A 12,426-nucleotide genomic window follows, 5' to 3' on the forward strand; every position below is an offset into this window, starting at 1 on the left:
GTCTGAGCCAGTACCATCTCCTGCCTGGATTACTGCTCTTTTATAGTCAGTTCTCACAAAAGCAGTCATAGTGTTCCTTTTTTAATATAAGTCAGATCATGTGACTCTTCTGCTCAAACCTTGTACTGGCTCACTGTGTCACTTAGAGTCAAAGCCCATATCTCTATAACCATCTCTAAGATCTGCCCCCATCCCCCATCCCCAACCTTTCTTCTCTGCCCTGTTTGCTGTCCTTCACCCTCTAGCTCATCCTCCACGTACACTGACCGCCTTACTTTTCCTTGAACGTACCATGTCTACTCCCACCTGGTCACTAGACCTAGCCCTTGTCTAACGCTTCAGTAACACCTTCAAGTCTTTGCTTAAATCACCTCCTCAGTGAGGCCTACCTTAACTACTTAGTACTGCACCCTGATCCTTCTTACTGTGTTCTGCTTTTCTGTTTTCATAATACATAATATTTTCTAGTATACTATGTAATTTACTTTTTTATTATATTCCTTGCTTACCATCTCTCCCACTAGAATGTAAACTCTAGAGCAGGCATCTTTGTGTATTTTGTTCACTGATGGATCTCAAGCACCTAGAACAGTATCTGTCATCTTGCAGGCCTTGCTGTTTATTTGTTGACGGTTGATAGAGTAAACATTCTTGTATACCCTATGATTGAATTACAGGTTGAATATCCCTAATCCACAAACTCAAAATCCAAAGTGCTCCAGATTCTTGCCATTTTGAAAACATTTTTTATTCATTACCTCATCATAGCTGGAGTAGAGATAGCAAGAATTCTAAATTTTTTAAAGCTTAAGGACTGATAAGTATTTTAAAATAATTTATAGCAAGAATATTGGACCATTCATATATACAAATGGTTGATTTTTGTTTCATATATAAGAATGGTTCAGGCCGGGCGCAGTGGCTTATGCCTGTAATCCCAGCACTTTGGGAGACCGAGGTGGGCAGATCACGAGGTCAGGAGATTGAGACCATCCTGGCTAACACGGTGAAACCCCGTTTCTACTAAAAATACAAAAAGTTAGCCGGGCGTGGTGGTGGACGCCTATAGTCCCAGCTACTCAGGAGACTGAGGCAGGAGAATGGCATGAACCTGCAAGGCAGAGCTTGCAGTGAGCTGAGATTGCGCCACTGCACTCCAGCCTGGGCGACAGAGCAAGACTCCGTCTCAAAAAAAAAAAAAAAAAATCAAAAAACCAGCCATTGATGTCGTAAGTGATATTATATAATTTTGCAATATGGTGAATTTTTTGATAGATTCATGGGACGAATGATCATAACCCAACAAATGGAAGAAATTGTAAGGTAAGAGTTTTTGTTATCTAATTACCTTTAAGTGGGAACTGTTTGGGGGAGGGACTAGAAGTTCCAAAGGGAGATTATGTAAATAAGCAGCCCATCATGGGAAAGGGTTAGTTTTGTTGTTTTTTGTTTTGTTTTGTTTACATTTAGTGGTTTATTATATCACTTCAGAATCATTCAGTGCAAGCTAGAGTGTTAAGTGGTCAACCCAGAACTGCTTACTTCTTGTTCTGATTGGTTTACCATATCCTTTATAATAAACCACTAAATGTAAACAAAGCATACAGATGAAGAGTTGCTCAGGGCCAGGTACTGGGGAAGGGTTGTGGAGCTTCCCTGCTCTTCCTGGGTGTGCAACTCTTCAGAAACCTCTGGAAGCCCTCCCAACCCACTTCTCTTGGTTTTTTATGGAAGCTTCATGACATCAGCTTTCTTTACCCCAGAGTATAGGGCAGGTAGGACCCTCTCTGGGGAGGGCCTTTAGACTTACAATTAGAAAGGTGGGGGAAGAGTAGAGTCCTATCTTGGGGTGAAACGGGGGCAGGAGAAGGTCAAAAGCCTGCCCCTGAGGCCGAGCACACCCAACATTATAAAAAAAGACTATAACAAGGGCTATGGGAGTTATGAGCCAGGGACCATGGATGAAAACTGATGTATATATCATAATGTCACAGGCCATCCCCTAGTTTTCAAACACAAATCCCTTACATCAAAAGAGTAATACAATTCAGAAGACACTGCCACATTACTAGAATCCCATTCAGTTGTTAATAATTAGTCCAGTCCATCATAGTGGATAAGTATCTCCCAGAGTAAGGTCACTCAGGTTTGCAGGCTTCTTATCAATCTTTTCAGATTCCAAAAGCAACAATGGTCTCAGCAAATATACAGCTTCACTCTTTCAGGCATCTGGTATTATTGACCTAAGAGACAATGTAATCTCTTGCTCTGAGCCTCCTTCAAGGTGTTAATGTAATGTGAGATTACCCTCAACTTGTAACCCATTTATTCATTCATTTACCCTCATCTGTTACTTCTCCTTTTCTCCATTAATACCCAAACTTTTCCAGGAAAGGGTTAATTTAAAAGCACTTCGCATTTCATCTGCTAGTAATTTGTGGCAGGAGCAAGTGAGGATGAAACAAATCCCATGAAATGATATCAAAATAGTTTAGTAAAATTATTTGTGTTTTGTATTTCTTTTCTAATAATACTAGGTAGTAATATTAAAAGGAAACATAGCTGCTTTATTCACTCCTTATGCATTTAAACCCACGATGCTTAGTAAGTCTAGAATATGAAAAATGTTTTATATAATGTTTAACAAGTATAAATGCTATGCTCTTCTTCACTTCAGAATCATTCAGTGCAAGCTGGAGTGTTTGCTGGTCAATCCAGAACCGCTTGCTTACTTTTCTGATTTTTTTTTTCTTGGTTGGTTGTTTCCCCTCAATATTTGGGTTAATTTCTGGCTCCTAAATGAAAAGCTTTGTGTCAGTTCAAAGATATGCTGATGAGATATGATTACATTGTTACTCATGAGCGTAAACCTAATTTGGAATCAGTCTTGGAATCAGCTCTTGAGTTTCTAATCGTATTTGACATTCTACCGCTTTTCTGGGGACATGTTCAGTTTATACTGGCTGCATGAGATAAGTCACTAACAGAAAGAGATGAGCATTTTTAAATGAAATCCTCAAGACAAGTCAGCAAAAATACCATACATTCACATTGATTCACATTTTTAATAAGCATTAACATAGGAGCATGTTCAGTAAACTCTGCAGCAAGACCTTTGTATGTGTAGGATCCCTGCTGAATAACTATGACTAGGTTTATTTTGATTTTTTTAGGGAAATAGTGAGAAATGTTTGGATACATAGTCTGAATTGCATTAATATGTGAAGGAAAATAACAGTTACATTACTTCAGCCCCTAGAATGGTTAAACAAAATGAACCATGTTCTCTACTAAAACAACCTGACGAAACTGATGAGTTATATTTTAATCTGAAGTTGTCATTATATCCCAATTTTACATGCCAATGTGAGCTAAAAGTATTTCTGTTTATTGTTAGAGGCACCACTGAGTGAAAAAGAACTATTTTGTAGCTCCTAAAATAGTTGTCACATTGATTTTGGACTATCCATGGAGTATACTCCAAATATGACTGTATTGGTTCTCCTTGCTTCATTGCAGTTTTTTACAGTGTTTGGGTTTGCAGGTATCTTCATAAATGGTTCAGATTCTGTTTGGTTTGTATGGCTGTGTATGGATATTTCAGAAAAGTATAAGGAATAGCAAAAAATAATGGCTTTTTAACTTATCCATAGAAGATTCTTATTTTGCTATCACTAAGAAGATCAATTTCCTTTCTAGTTATTCCTTGTCGTTTTATATCTCCTTTATGGAGAGAAATTCAAACAGCAAGAAGACCTGGGCTTCAAGAAGTATGCAATGCAAGTAGTCAAGTTATACTGTGCAATCTTGCCTAGAAAAAGTACTAACATACTTTGTACATTGTGTTTTATAATTCAGTATAATTTTAATTGTGCAGAACTCATGCATTTATATGCAAATCATACTACAATTTATGTTTACATTGTGTTCTAATTATTTTCCCTTTCAAAGCTGTTTATTAACTTTGCTTTAAAATTTTAAAATTTCATCTTCTGCCACACATTTTTAAATCACTGCTTACTCTTTGATTTTGCTGAATTTTATGTTTAAAAATTTTGAAACTAGTGGCTTTGTGACTGTATTTACATGCATAATCATTTTTCTGAGCCACTAATCTTAAAGCGGGTTGTTACAGTAACTAACATCAGATTGGCCTAGGCAGCTTTTTTTTCTTTTCTTTCTTTTTTTTTTTTTTTTTTTTTTTTTTGTAGAGATGGAGTCTCGCTCTGTCGCCCAGGCTGGAGTGCAGTGGCGCAATCTCGGCTCACTGCAACCTCTGCCTCCAGGGTTCAAAAAATTCCCCTGCCTTAGCCTCCTGAGTAACTGGGACTACAGGCGCACGCCGCTACGCCTGGCTTATTTCTTTTGTATTCTAGTAGAGACAGGGTTTCTCCATGTTGCCCAGGCTGGTCTCGAACTCCTGAGCTCAGGCAGTCCGCCCACCTCAGCCTCCCAAAGTGCTAGGATTACAGGCATGAGCCACCGCGCCTGGCCCCTAGGAAGCTTTATAGTAGCTGGGATTTCGGTTTTTTATGAAATCAGTATTATAGCTATAGCTTAAGTACCTTCTGCTGAAGACACCATTTTAGAATCGAATTGAGTTTTTAATATATTCAGTGCTTTATGGTTATTTTCTTTTTTTCCTAGACCTCTGGGTCCAGAGAGTCTCCTGCTTCGTGGAGCCAGATTAAAAAACACAAAAGAAATTTTTGGTTGGTACATATTTAAACATTTTAAATGATTGATTTGTGTTAATGCTTTATATGAAGTACTTCTAAAAGTACAACGTTTGTGGTCTTTTGGTTAGATAATTTATTAATTATCATTTATGACAATTTTCTTATAAAGTTTGTATTAAAGTAGTTGTATATTATACTTTTGTTCTGTTGATGATCCCTATTTTTTAATAGTAGACTAGAACCATGCTCTTACGTTATCTTTATGGATACTTGTGAAACTGAGGGCGGATAATTTATATAACACTTCTAGTAATGGTGAGTGAGAACCAATATAATCTGGCATCATGGTACAGTAAACCACTTCTGTAATTTCATTATGATTATTAGATTGGATTAATAACTGCAGATTTATTCATTCATATATTCATTCAAATTTCTTACTGATATCTGAATATATACTAGGTACTATTCGAACATACACTGACTGGATCAAAAGGATGAATAACTACTGCTCTTGCCTTGGAGATCTAAATTAATATAGTACACTCTGAGTCAACTATAAGCAAATTGTGAAGTTGATGATAACCTTTAGCTGTTAGCTAACTCCTCACATTTCAGGAATGGCCCTTAGTATCTTGGCCTACTGTGTTAGCCACTGACTGTCTGCAGCTTGTGAAATCTTTCTCATTTGCTCTTTTTCTATTACCTGTACTGTATCTTACCTCTCAGTGTTAGACTCTCTGATAAAGAAGTCCATATATCGAGAAAAAAAGACCAAGCAGAAAATAGCAAGTGTTGGTGAGGATGTGGAGAAATTGGAACCCTTGTACATTGCTGATGGGAATGTAAAACATTGCAGCTGCCTTGAAAAATAGTTTTGGCAGTTCTTCAATAAGTTAAACGTAGAATTATATGACTCAGTGATCCCACACTACATGTATACCCAAAGTAACTGAAAATGAGTGTTCAAACAAAAACTTGTACAAGAATGTTTATAGCAGCACTAATGATGATAGCCAAAGGTTGGAAACAGCCCAATGTTCATTAGATAATGAATGAATAAGCAAAATATAGTATATCCATATAATGGAATATTATTCAGCTATAAAAAGGAATGAAGTATTAATGCATGCTACAAAAGGGATGAACCTTGAAAATATTATGTTAAGTGAAAGAAGCCAGATACAAAAGGCCACATGTTGTATGATTCCATTTATTTGAAATACCCAGAATAGGCAAATTCATAGAGACTGAAAACAGATTAGTGGTTTCCAAGGTCTGGGGAGTAGAGGAGAATGGGGAATGTTTGCTTAATGGGTACAGGGTTTTCTTTGAGGGTGATGAAAATATTCTCAAAATTATAAATGTACTAAGTGCCACTGAATTATACACTTTAAACTGGTAAATATGTATATTTTTCCACAATTAAAAAGAAATCCATAAGAATGTTCTAATAGCAGAAACTAGAGTAAACCTTCAGGGCTTTTAGATCCTCTAATGTAACACTGTACTTTAACACTTTTTTTTTTTTTTTTTTTTTTTTTTGAGATAAGGTCTTACTGTGTTGCCCAGGCTGGAGTATAGTTACACGGTCTCGGCTCATTGCAACCTCTGCCTCCCGGGTTCAAGCAATCCTCCTGCCTCAGCCTCTCAAGTAGCTGAGATTACAGGCGCGTGCCACCATGCCTGGCTGATTTTTGTATTTTTAGTAGACCATGTTGGCCAGGTTGGTCTCGAACTCCTGACCTCAAGTGATCCTCCCATCGTGGCCTCCCAAGGTGGTGGGATTACAGGCATGAGCCACCGCACCTGGCCAACACATCTTTCTAGTAGTAACTTCGTCACTCCTGTTTACTTTAAAGTAAACCATAATGAATGGGGTCCAAATTTTGTACACTCTTAAAAGAAAATGTGGATTTGAATGCCTTTAGATGGGTCTGTCTTCTGTTGTTTTGTCTCAGTACCACCTCTCCCTATTGGATCATTCTGGCTATTTTACCACATTTCTATAATCTCTATTTGAGTTGTAATACCCTGCCTTTAAGGAATAAGTCAAGATAAAACTTCCAGGACAAGTATTTAGGAAGAGCGCATGAAAGGTTCTATATTGCTTTTCAAATTGTACTATTTAGGGGTGGGAATGAACATTTGTTGATCATCTCTCAGTTGTTAGGCATTTTGTTAATTTGTCGTACAGACCTCACAACTCTATGAGGTATTTTTTCCCATTTAAAGATGGGAAGATTGAGACTCACAGAAATTACTTACCCGAGGATGTAGAACTAATAAGTGGCAGAGCTAGAATTCAAACCAAGGTCTAGCTGCAAAGTTTTTTTATAAGCTGGTCTCACCTAATTCCATTTGTTGTCCAGTTTTAGTCCCATTACTACCATCATCTTTGCTCATCTCAAAGTCATTCAGTAGGCACACATTTTTTAAATAGCACTTTCCGTGTGCTTACTTGATTTACTCTGACAGACCTCCATATTATCTTGCCGATGCTTATGGAATAATATCTAGACCCCCAATTCCAGCATTCAGGGCTTTTCACACTGTGGCCACAGTCCATTGTCCCAACCTAACAGAAAGTGAGGTTTTCCATATCTGTCTTTGTTAATACTGCTCCATTTGTAATGGCCTTCCCTGACACTTTTATCTTTCCAGATTCTTTTCCTCTATCAATTCCAATTCAAGTAATACATTTTTCATTCAGATGTCTTTTATAACTCAGGAACAGGATCCAGGCCCTCCCCCATTTAGCCACTTGACTGGGGCTTCCCAAAATTGGTCTCAGAAAGCCTTTTAAAACTCTGAAAACACTTACAGGAAAGCAAAATTATAACAACTGTCAGGCAGTACACTGAAAGCTTTCATGCTGATAAATATATTTATTTCTTGTGAAACATGCTAGAGGATTATTTTAAGAGACAATTTTGTTTTATTTTACAGGTGTTGCTATATACACTGGAATGGAAACTAAGATGGCATTAAATTATAAGAGCAAATCACAGAAACGATCTGCAGTAGAGAAGTAAGAAAACTGTTTTCATTTATTTATATGTAATTATAACTATACATTTTTTATTCATTTGGTATAAAATATTTATATAAAAATATATAAAGTAAACAGGATGATAACCTTGGGGACAGTGAGCGTTTCTTATATTTTTACATACAAGTAACATTTTGCACAGTATTGAGCATATAGTTGATGCTCTATAGTATGACTTAAAATAAATACTATTGAACAAATGGTGGAATCACTTAATCAGACTAACGCTTCTGCAGATTACGGTTCTAAAACTGAAAAAAAAATTTTTTTTAATAAACAACTATTTGAAAACATTGGAGACAAACCCGAATCAAATAGAAATGGGCAGGGAGTATAATCCTGAAAGATGATAGCAGCAAGGGGGAAAATTTTAGAGTGTAGCTTTTTGTCTGAGGACACTCCCCAGTTTATGTGCTGCTTGGAACATCAAAAAGTCTGAACTTTACTGGATAGAAGTATCAGAGGACAAGGTTAATAGCTGGAAGAGCAGCTGGAAAGTTAGGGGAAAATAATGTAAGGGGATTAGCATTAATTCCCTTCTGTAAGCAATGAGAGGTAAGCTACAGAAGGGAATTAACTCTAAAAACTGCACATAAATTCTGCCCAAGTCCTTGGCTGACTGCTAGACCTATGCGTGTGCAAGGGAAACAAAGAACTCAACCGAGAATTTTACTGCTGCTCATTGCATTGGAGATACAGTTTGTTGAACCAGGTGAAATTAACTGCCTACTGGAATAAAAATTAGCACTCTTCTGAGGAACATAAAAGAATACAGACTGTCTACAATGTATTATTTGTAAAGTCCAGTCTGCAATAAAAAATAAGCAGAAGGTGAAGAAAATGTAATTCATCCATAAGAGAAAAAGCACTCAATAGAAACTGTCTCCAAAATGATCCAGATCTTGCATTTAGCAGACAAGAACTTTAAAGCAGACACTATAAATTTATTATAAATATATTCAAGGGCCTAAAGGAAAATTTGAATGAACATGTGGGAAAACTCAGCAGATAAATGAAAACTCTTGACTTGAAAAACATAATTACTAAAATGGAAACATCATTAGGTGGGCTCAACACCAGACTGAATCAGTCAGACCAGTGAACTTGAAGAAAACACAAATTATTTAGTCGAAAAATGGAGAGGAAAAAAGATTAGGAAAAATGAACAAAGCTTCAGAGCCATGTGGGATAATATTAAGCTGTTTGGCATATGTGTAATTGATTCCCAAATAAAGAGAAAAAAGGACAATAAAAATATTTGAAACAATAATGACTGAAAATTTCTAAAATTTGGGGGAAAAGTTTCAGCCTACACTACAAAGATCAGTAAACTCTAAGCAGGAAAAATGCAAAGAAAACCACCCCAAAGCACATGATGGTCAAAATACCAGAATCCAGAAAAAAAGAAAATGTTTCAAGGAGCCAAAGAGAAATGCCTCACATGTAAGTGAATAACAATATGAGTGATAACCGGTTCTTACCAGAAACAACAGAGGACACTGGGGAAAGGACATCCTCTTCAGTAAGTGGTGCCAGGAAAATTGGATAGCTACATGCAGAAGAATGAAACTGGATCCCTGTCTTTCACCAAAGAAATAATCAACTCAAGTCTGAGTGTGGTGGCTCATACCTGTAATCCCAGCACTTTGGGAAACCAAGACAGGAGGATCACTTGAGGTCAGGAGTTCAAGACCAGCCTGGCCAACATGGTGAAACTCCGTCTCTACTAAAAATACAAAAATCAGCCGGGTATGGTGGCGGGTGCCTGTAGTCCCAGCTACTCAGGAGGCTGAGGCAGGAGAATTGCTTGAACCCAGGAGGCAGAGGTTGCAGTGAGCTGAGATCATGCCATGTACTCCAGCCTGGGCAACAGAGCGCGAGACTCCATCTCAAAAACAAAACAAAACAAAAGTGTATCAAAACCATGATGAGATGTCATCTTGCCAGCCAGAATGGCTATTATTAAAAAGATAAAAATAAAAAAATAAATAGCAGATGCTGGCAAGGATATGGAGAAAAGGAAACTCTTATATGTGTTGGTGAGCATGTAAGTTAGGCTAGCCACTATGGAAAACAGTCTGGAGATGTCTCTGAAAACTAAAAACATAATTACCATATGGTCCAACAATCCCACTACTGGGTTTTATCCAAAGGAAAAGAAATCAGTATACCAAAGGAATATCTGCACTTGCATGTTTGTTGCAGCACTATTCATAATAACAAAGATAAGGATTCAATCTAACAGTTCATCAGCAGATGGATGGATAAAAAAATGTATACATACCTACACAATGGAATACTGTTTGGCCATAAGAAGAATGAAATCGTGTCATTAGCAGCAACATGGATGTAACTGAAGATCATTACGTTAAGTGATGCAAGCAAGCACAGAAAGACACTTCATTCATGGCACACACCTGTAATCCCAGTACCTTGGGAGGCCGAGGTGGGCGGATCACTTGAGGTCAGGAGTTCAAGACCAACCTGGCCAACATGGCAAAACCCTGTCTCTACTAAATATGCAAAATTAGCTGGGTGTGGTGGTGTGCGCCTGTAGTCCCAGCTGCTTGGGAGGCTGAGGCAGGAGAATTGCTTGAACCCAGGAGGCTGAGGTTACAGTGAGTCGAGATCGCACCACTGAACTCCAGCCTGGGTGACAGAGCGAGACTCCATCTCAAAAAATAAAAAAAGACACTTTATTCATGTTTTTCAAAGAACCAACTTTTGGCTTTAATTTTGTGTATTTTTTTTTCTCTTTTTCCATTGGCTTCAGCTCACATCTTAATTAATTTCCTGTGTTTCTTCTCAGTTTGGGTCTCATTGTTCCTCTTTAACTTCTTATGGTGCCAGATGAACTCAAATGATTAATTTTAAGCTTTCTTTTTCTCTTATATAAACAGAGCACAAAAGATGATGAGGGGCTGTAAATGAACTGTTACAAAGGTCCTACATTTTACATGAAGTAATACAGTAGCATCTATAAATAAATTACAATAAGGTGAAGATGCATATTCTCATCTCTGGAGCTTCCATTAAAGACAATAAGGCAAGGATTTATAGCTAGTAAGTTAGAGCAACTGAATATTAAGATGTTTGATAAACACCGTAAACAGCAAGAAGGGAAGAACAGCGAAACAGAAAACCAGATGACACAAATAGAAAACAAATAGCAAAATGGTGGTCCTAAATTTGACCAAAAATTACATGAAATGTAAATGCATCAAACAGTCTAATGAAGTCAGAGATTGTCAGATTGGATAAAAGAGCCAGACCCAACTACATGCTGCCTAGAAGAAACATAGTTTACATACAAAGATATAAATAGGTTGACATCAGAAGATATACTGTGTATATTGTAAGCCTATGAAAACTGAAAACCAGAATAGTTCCATAATTATACATGGAAAGTTCATCTAGAGAGATCATATGATGTGCCATAAAACAAATCCCAAAAGATTGAAATCATACAAAGTGTGTTCTTTGACAATGAGGGAATTGGATTAAAAATCAATAACAAAATCTGCAAATATTTTGAAATTAAAAAACAACTCTGTTAACTGACTCATGGGTCAAAGGAGAAATCACAAAGGAAATTTAAATTTCTTCAAATAGGATGGTAATTTAAACCCAACACATCTACATTTGCAGACTCAAGGAAAAGCCCAGCAGCTTAGAGGGAAATTTCTAGCTATAAAGTTGATAAATTCCTGCTGAGATTAACTGATTAAGCAAAAGAGAAGTGGTATAAGAGAAGAAAAGTAAAAATTTACCAATGTCAGGGATGAAAGAGGGGATAGCTCCATAGATCCTTAAAAAGGCACTGTTTATGTTATGAAGATGCCAGAAACTAAAATAAAAAATTTAAAAAAACAAGCCATAGATCAGAGAAAATGTCTGCAAAGCACATATCTTGTAAAGGACTTGTACCTAGAGTATCCAATCTCACTACTTTTTAACATTATTCTGGAAGCCTTATTCAGTGCAACAAGTTAAAGGAATTGAACACCGTAAGTACTAGAAAGCAAGAAGTAAAGTTGTCCTACTGGAAAACACATGATTTTTCATATAAATAGGCATAAGTATTCAACAAGAAAACTGTAATAAGCAAGTTGGTCTCAGAATACAAGGTAAATAAAGAGAAATTTTTTTTTTTTTTTTGAGACAGAGTCTCAGTCTGTCACTAGGCTGGAGTGCAGTGGTATGATCTCGGCTCACTGCAACCTCTGCCTCCTGGGTTCAAGCAATTCTCTTGCCTCAGCCTCCCGAGTAGCTGGGACTACAGGTATGTGCCACAACACCCAGCTAATTTTTGTATTTTTTAGTAGAGATAGGGTTTCACCATGTTGGCCAGGATAGTCTTGATCTCTTGACCTCGTGATCTGCCTGCCTAGGCCTCCCAAAGTGCTGGGTTTACAGGTGTGAGCCCATGTGCCCGGCTGATAAATCATTTTTATATCTATATAAATAGTAAGAAACAGAAAATGAAATTTTAAAAAAGTTATATTTACAGTAGTATCAAAAAGCATAATATATTTAGGAATAAGTTTTTTTTTTTAACTTGTGCAAGATTTCTATAATGAAAATTACAAAATGTGGCAAGAGAAATTAAGACCTAAATAAATGGAGAAATCACATTAATAGATTCTCAAGCTCAGTATTGTTAAGCTATCAATTACTATATAGATTCTCTTAGTC

The 12,426-nt window shown here is 37.0% G+C and overlaps 1 protein-coding gene across 1 annotated transcript in view; it reads left to right on the forward strand.

The window, feature by feature from the left end:
* ATP11B (ATPase phospholipid transporting 11B (putative)) overlaps positions 1 to 12,426 on the forward strand; it is a 130,099-nt gene that overhangs the window by 49,108 nt on the left and 68,565 nt on the right. Inside the window, 3 exon segments of the mRNA XM_017860609.1 lie at positions 1,276 to 1,323; positions 4,648 to 4,712; positions 7,629 to 7,710. Coding sequence (XP_017716098.1) covers positions 1,276 to 1,323; positions 4,648 to 4,712; positions 7,629 to 7,710 — 195 coding nt within the window.

The sequence above is a fragment of the Rhinopithecus bieti genome, unplaced genomic scaffold (genome assembly GCF_001698545.2).
Source record: "Rhinopithecus bieti isolate Rb0 unplaced genomic scaffold, ASM169854v2 scaffold_55189, whole genome shotgun sequence".
NCBI classification, from domain to species: Eukaryota; Metazoa; Chordata; class Mammalia; order Primates; family Cercopithecidae; genus Rhinopithecus; species Rhinopithecus bieti.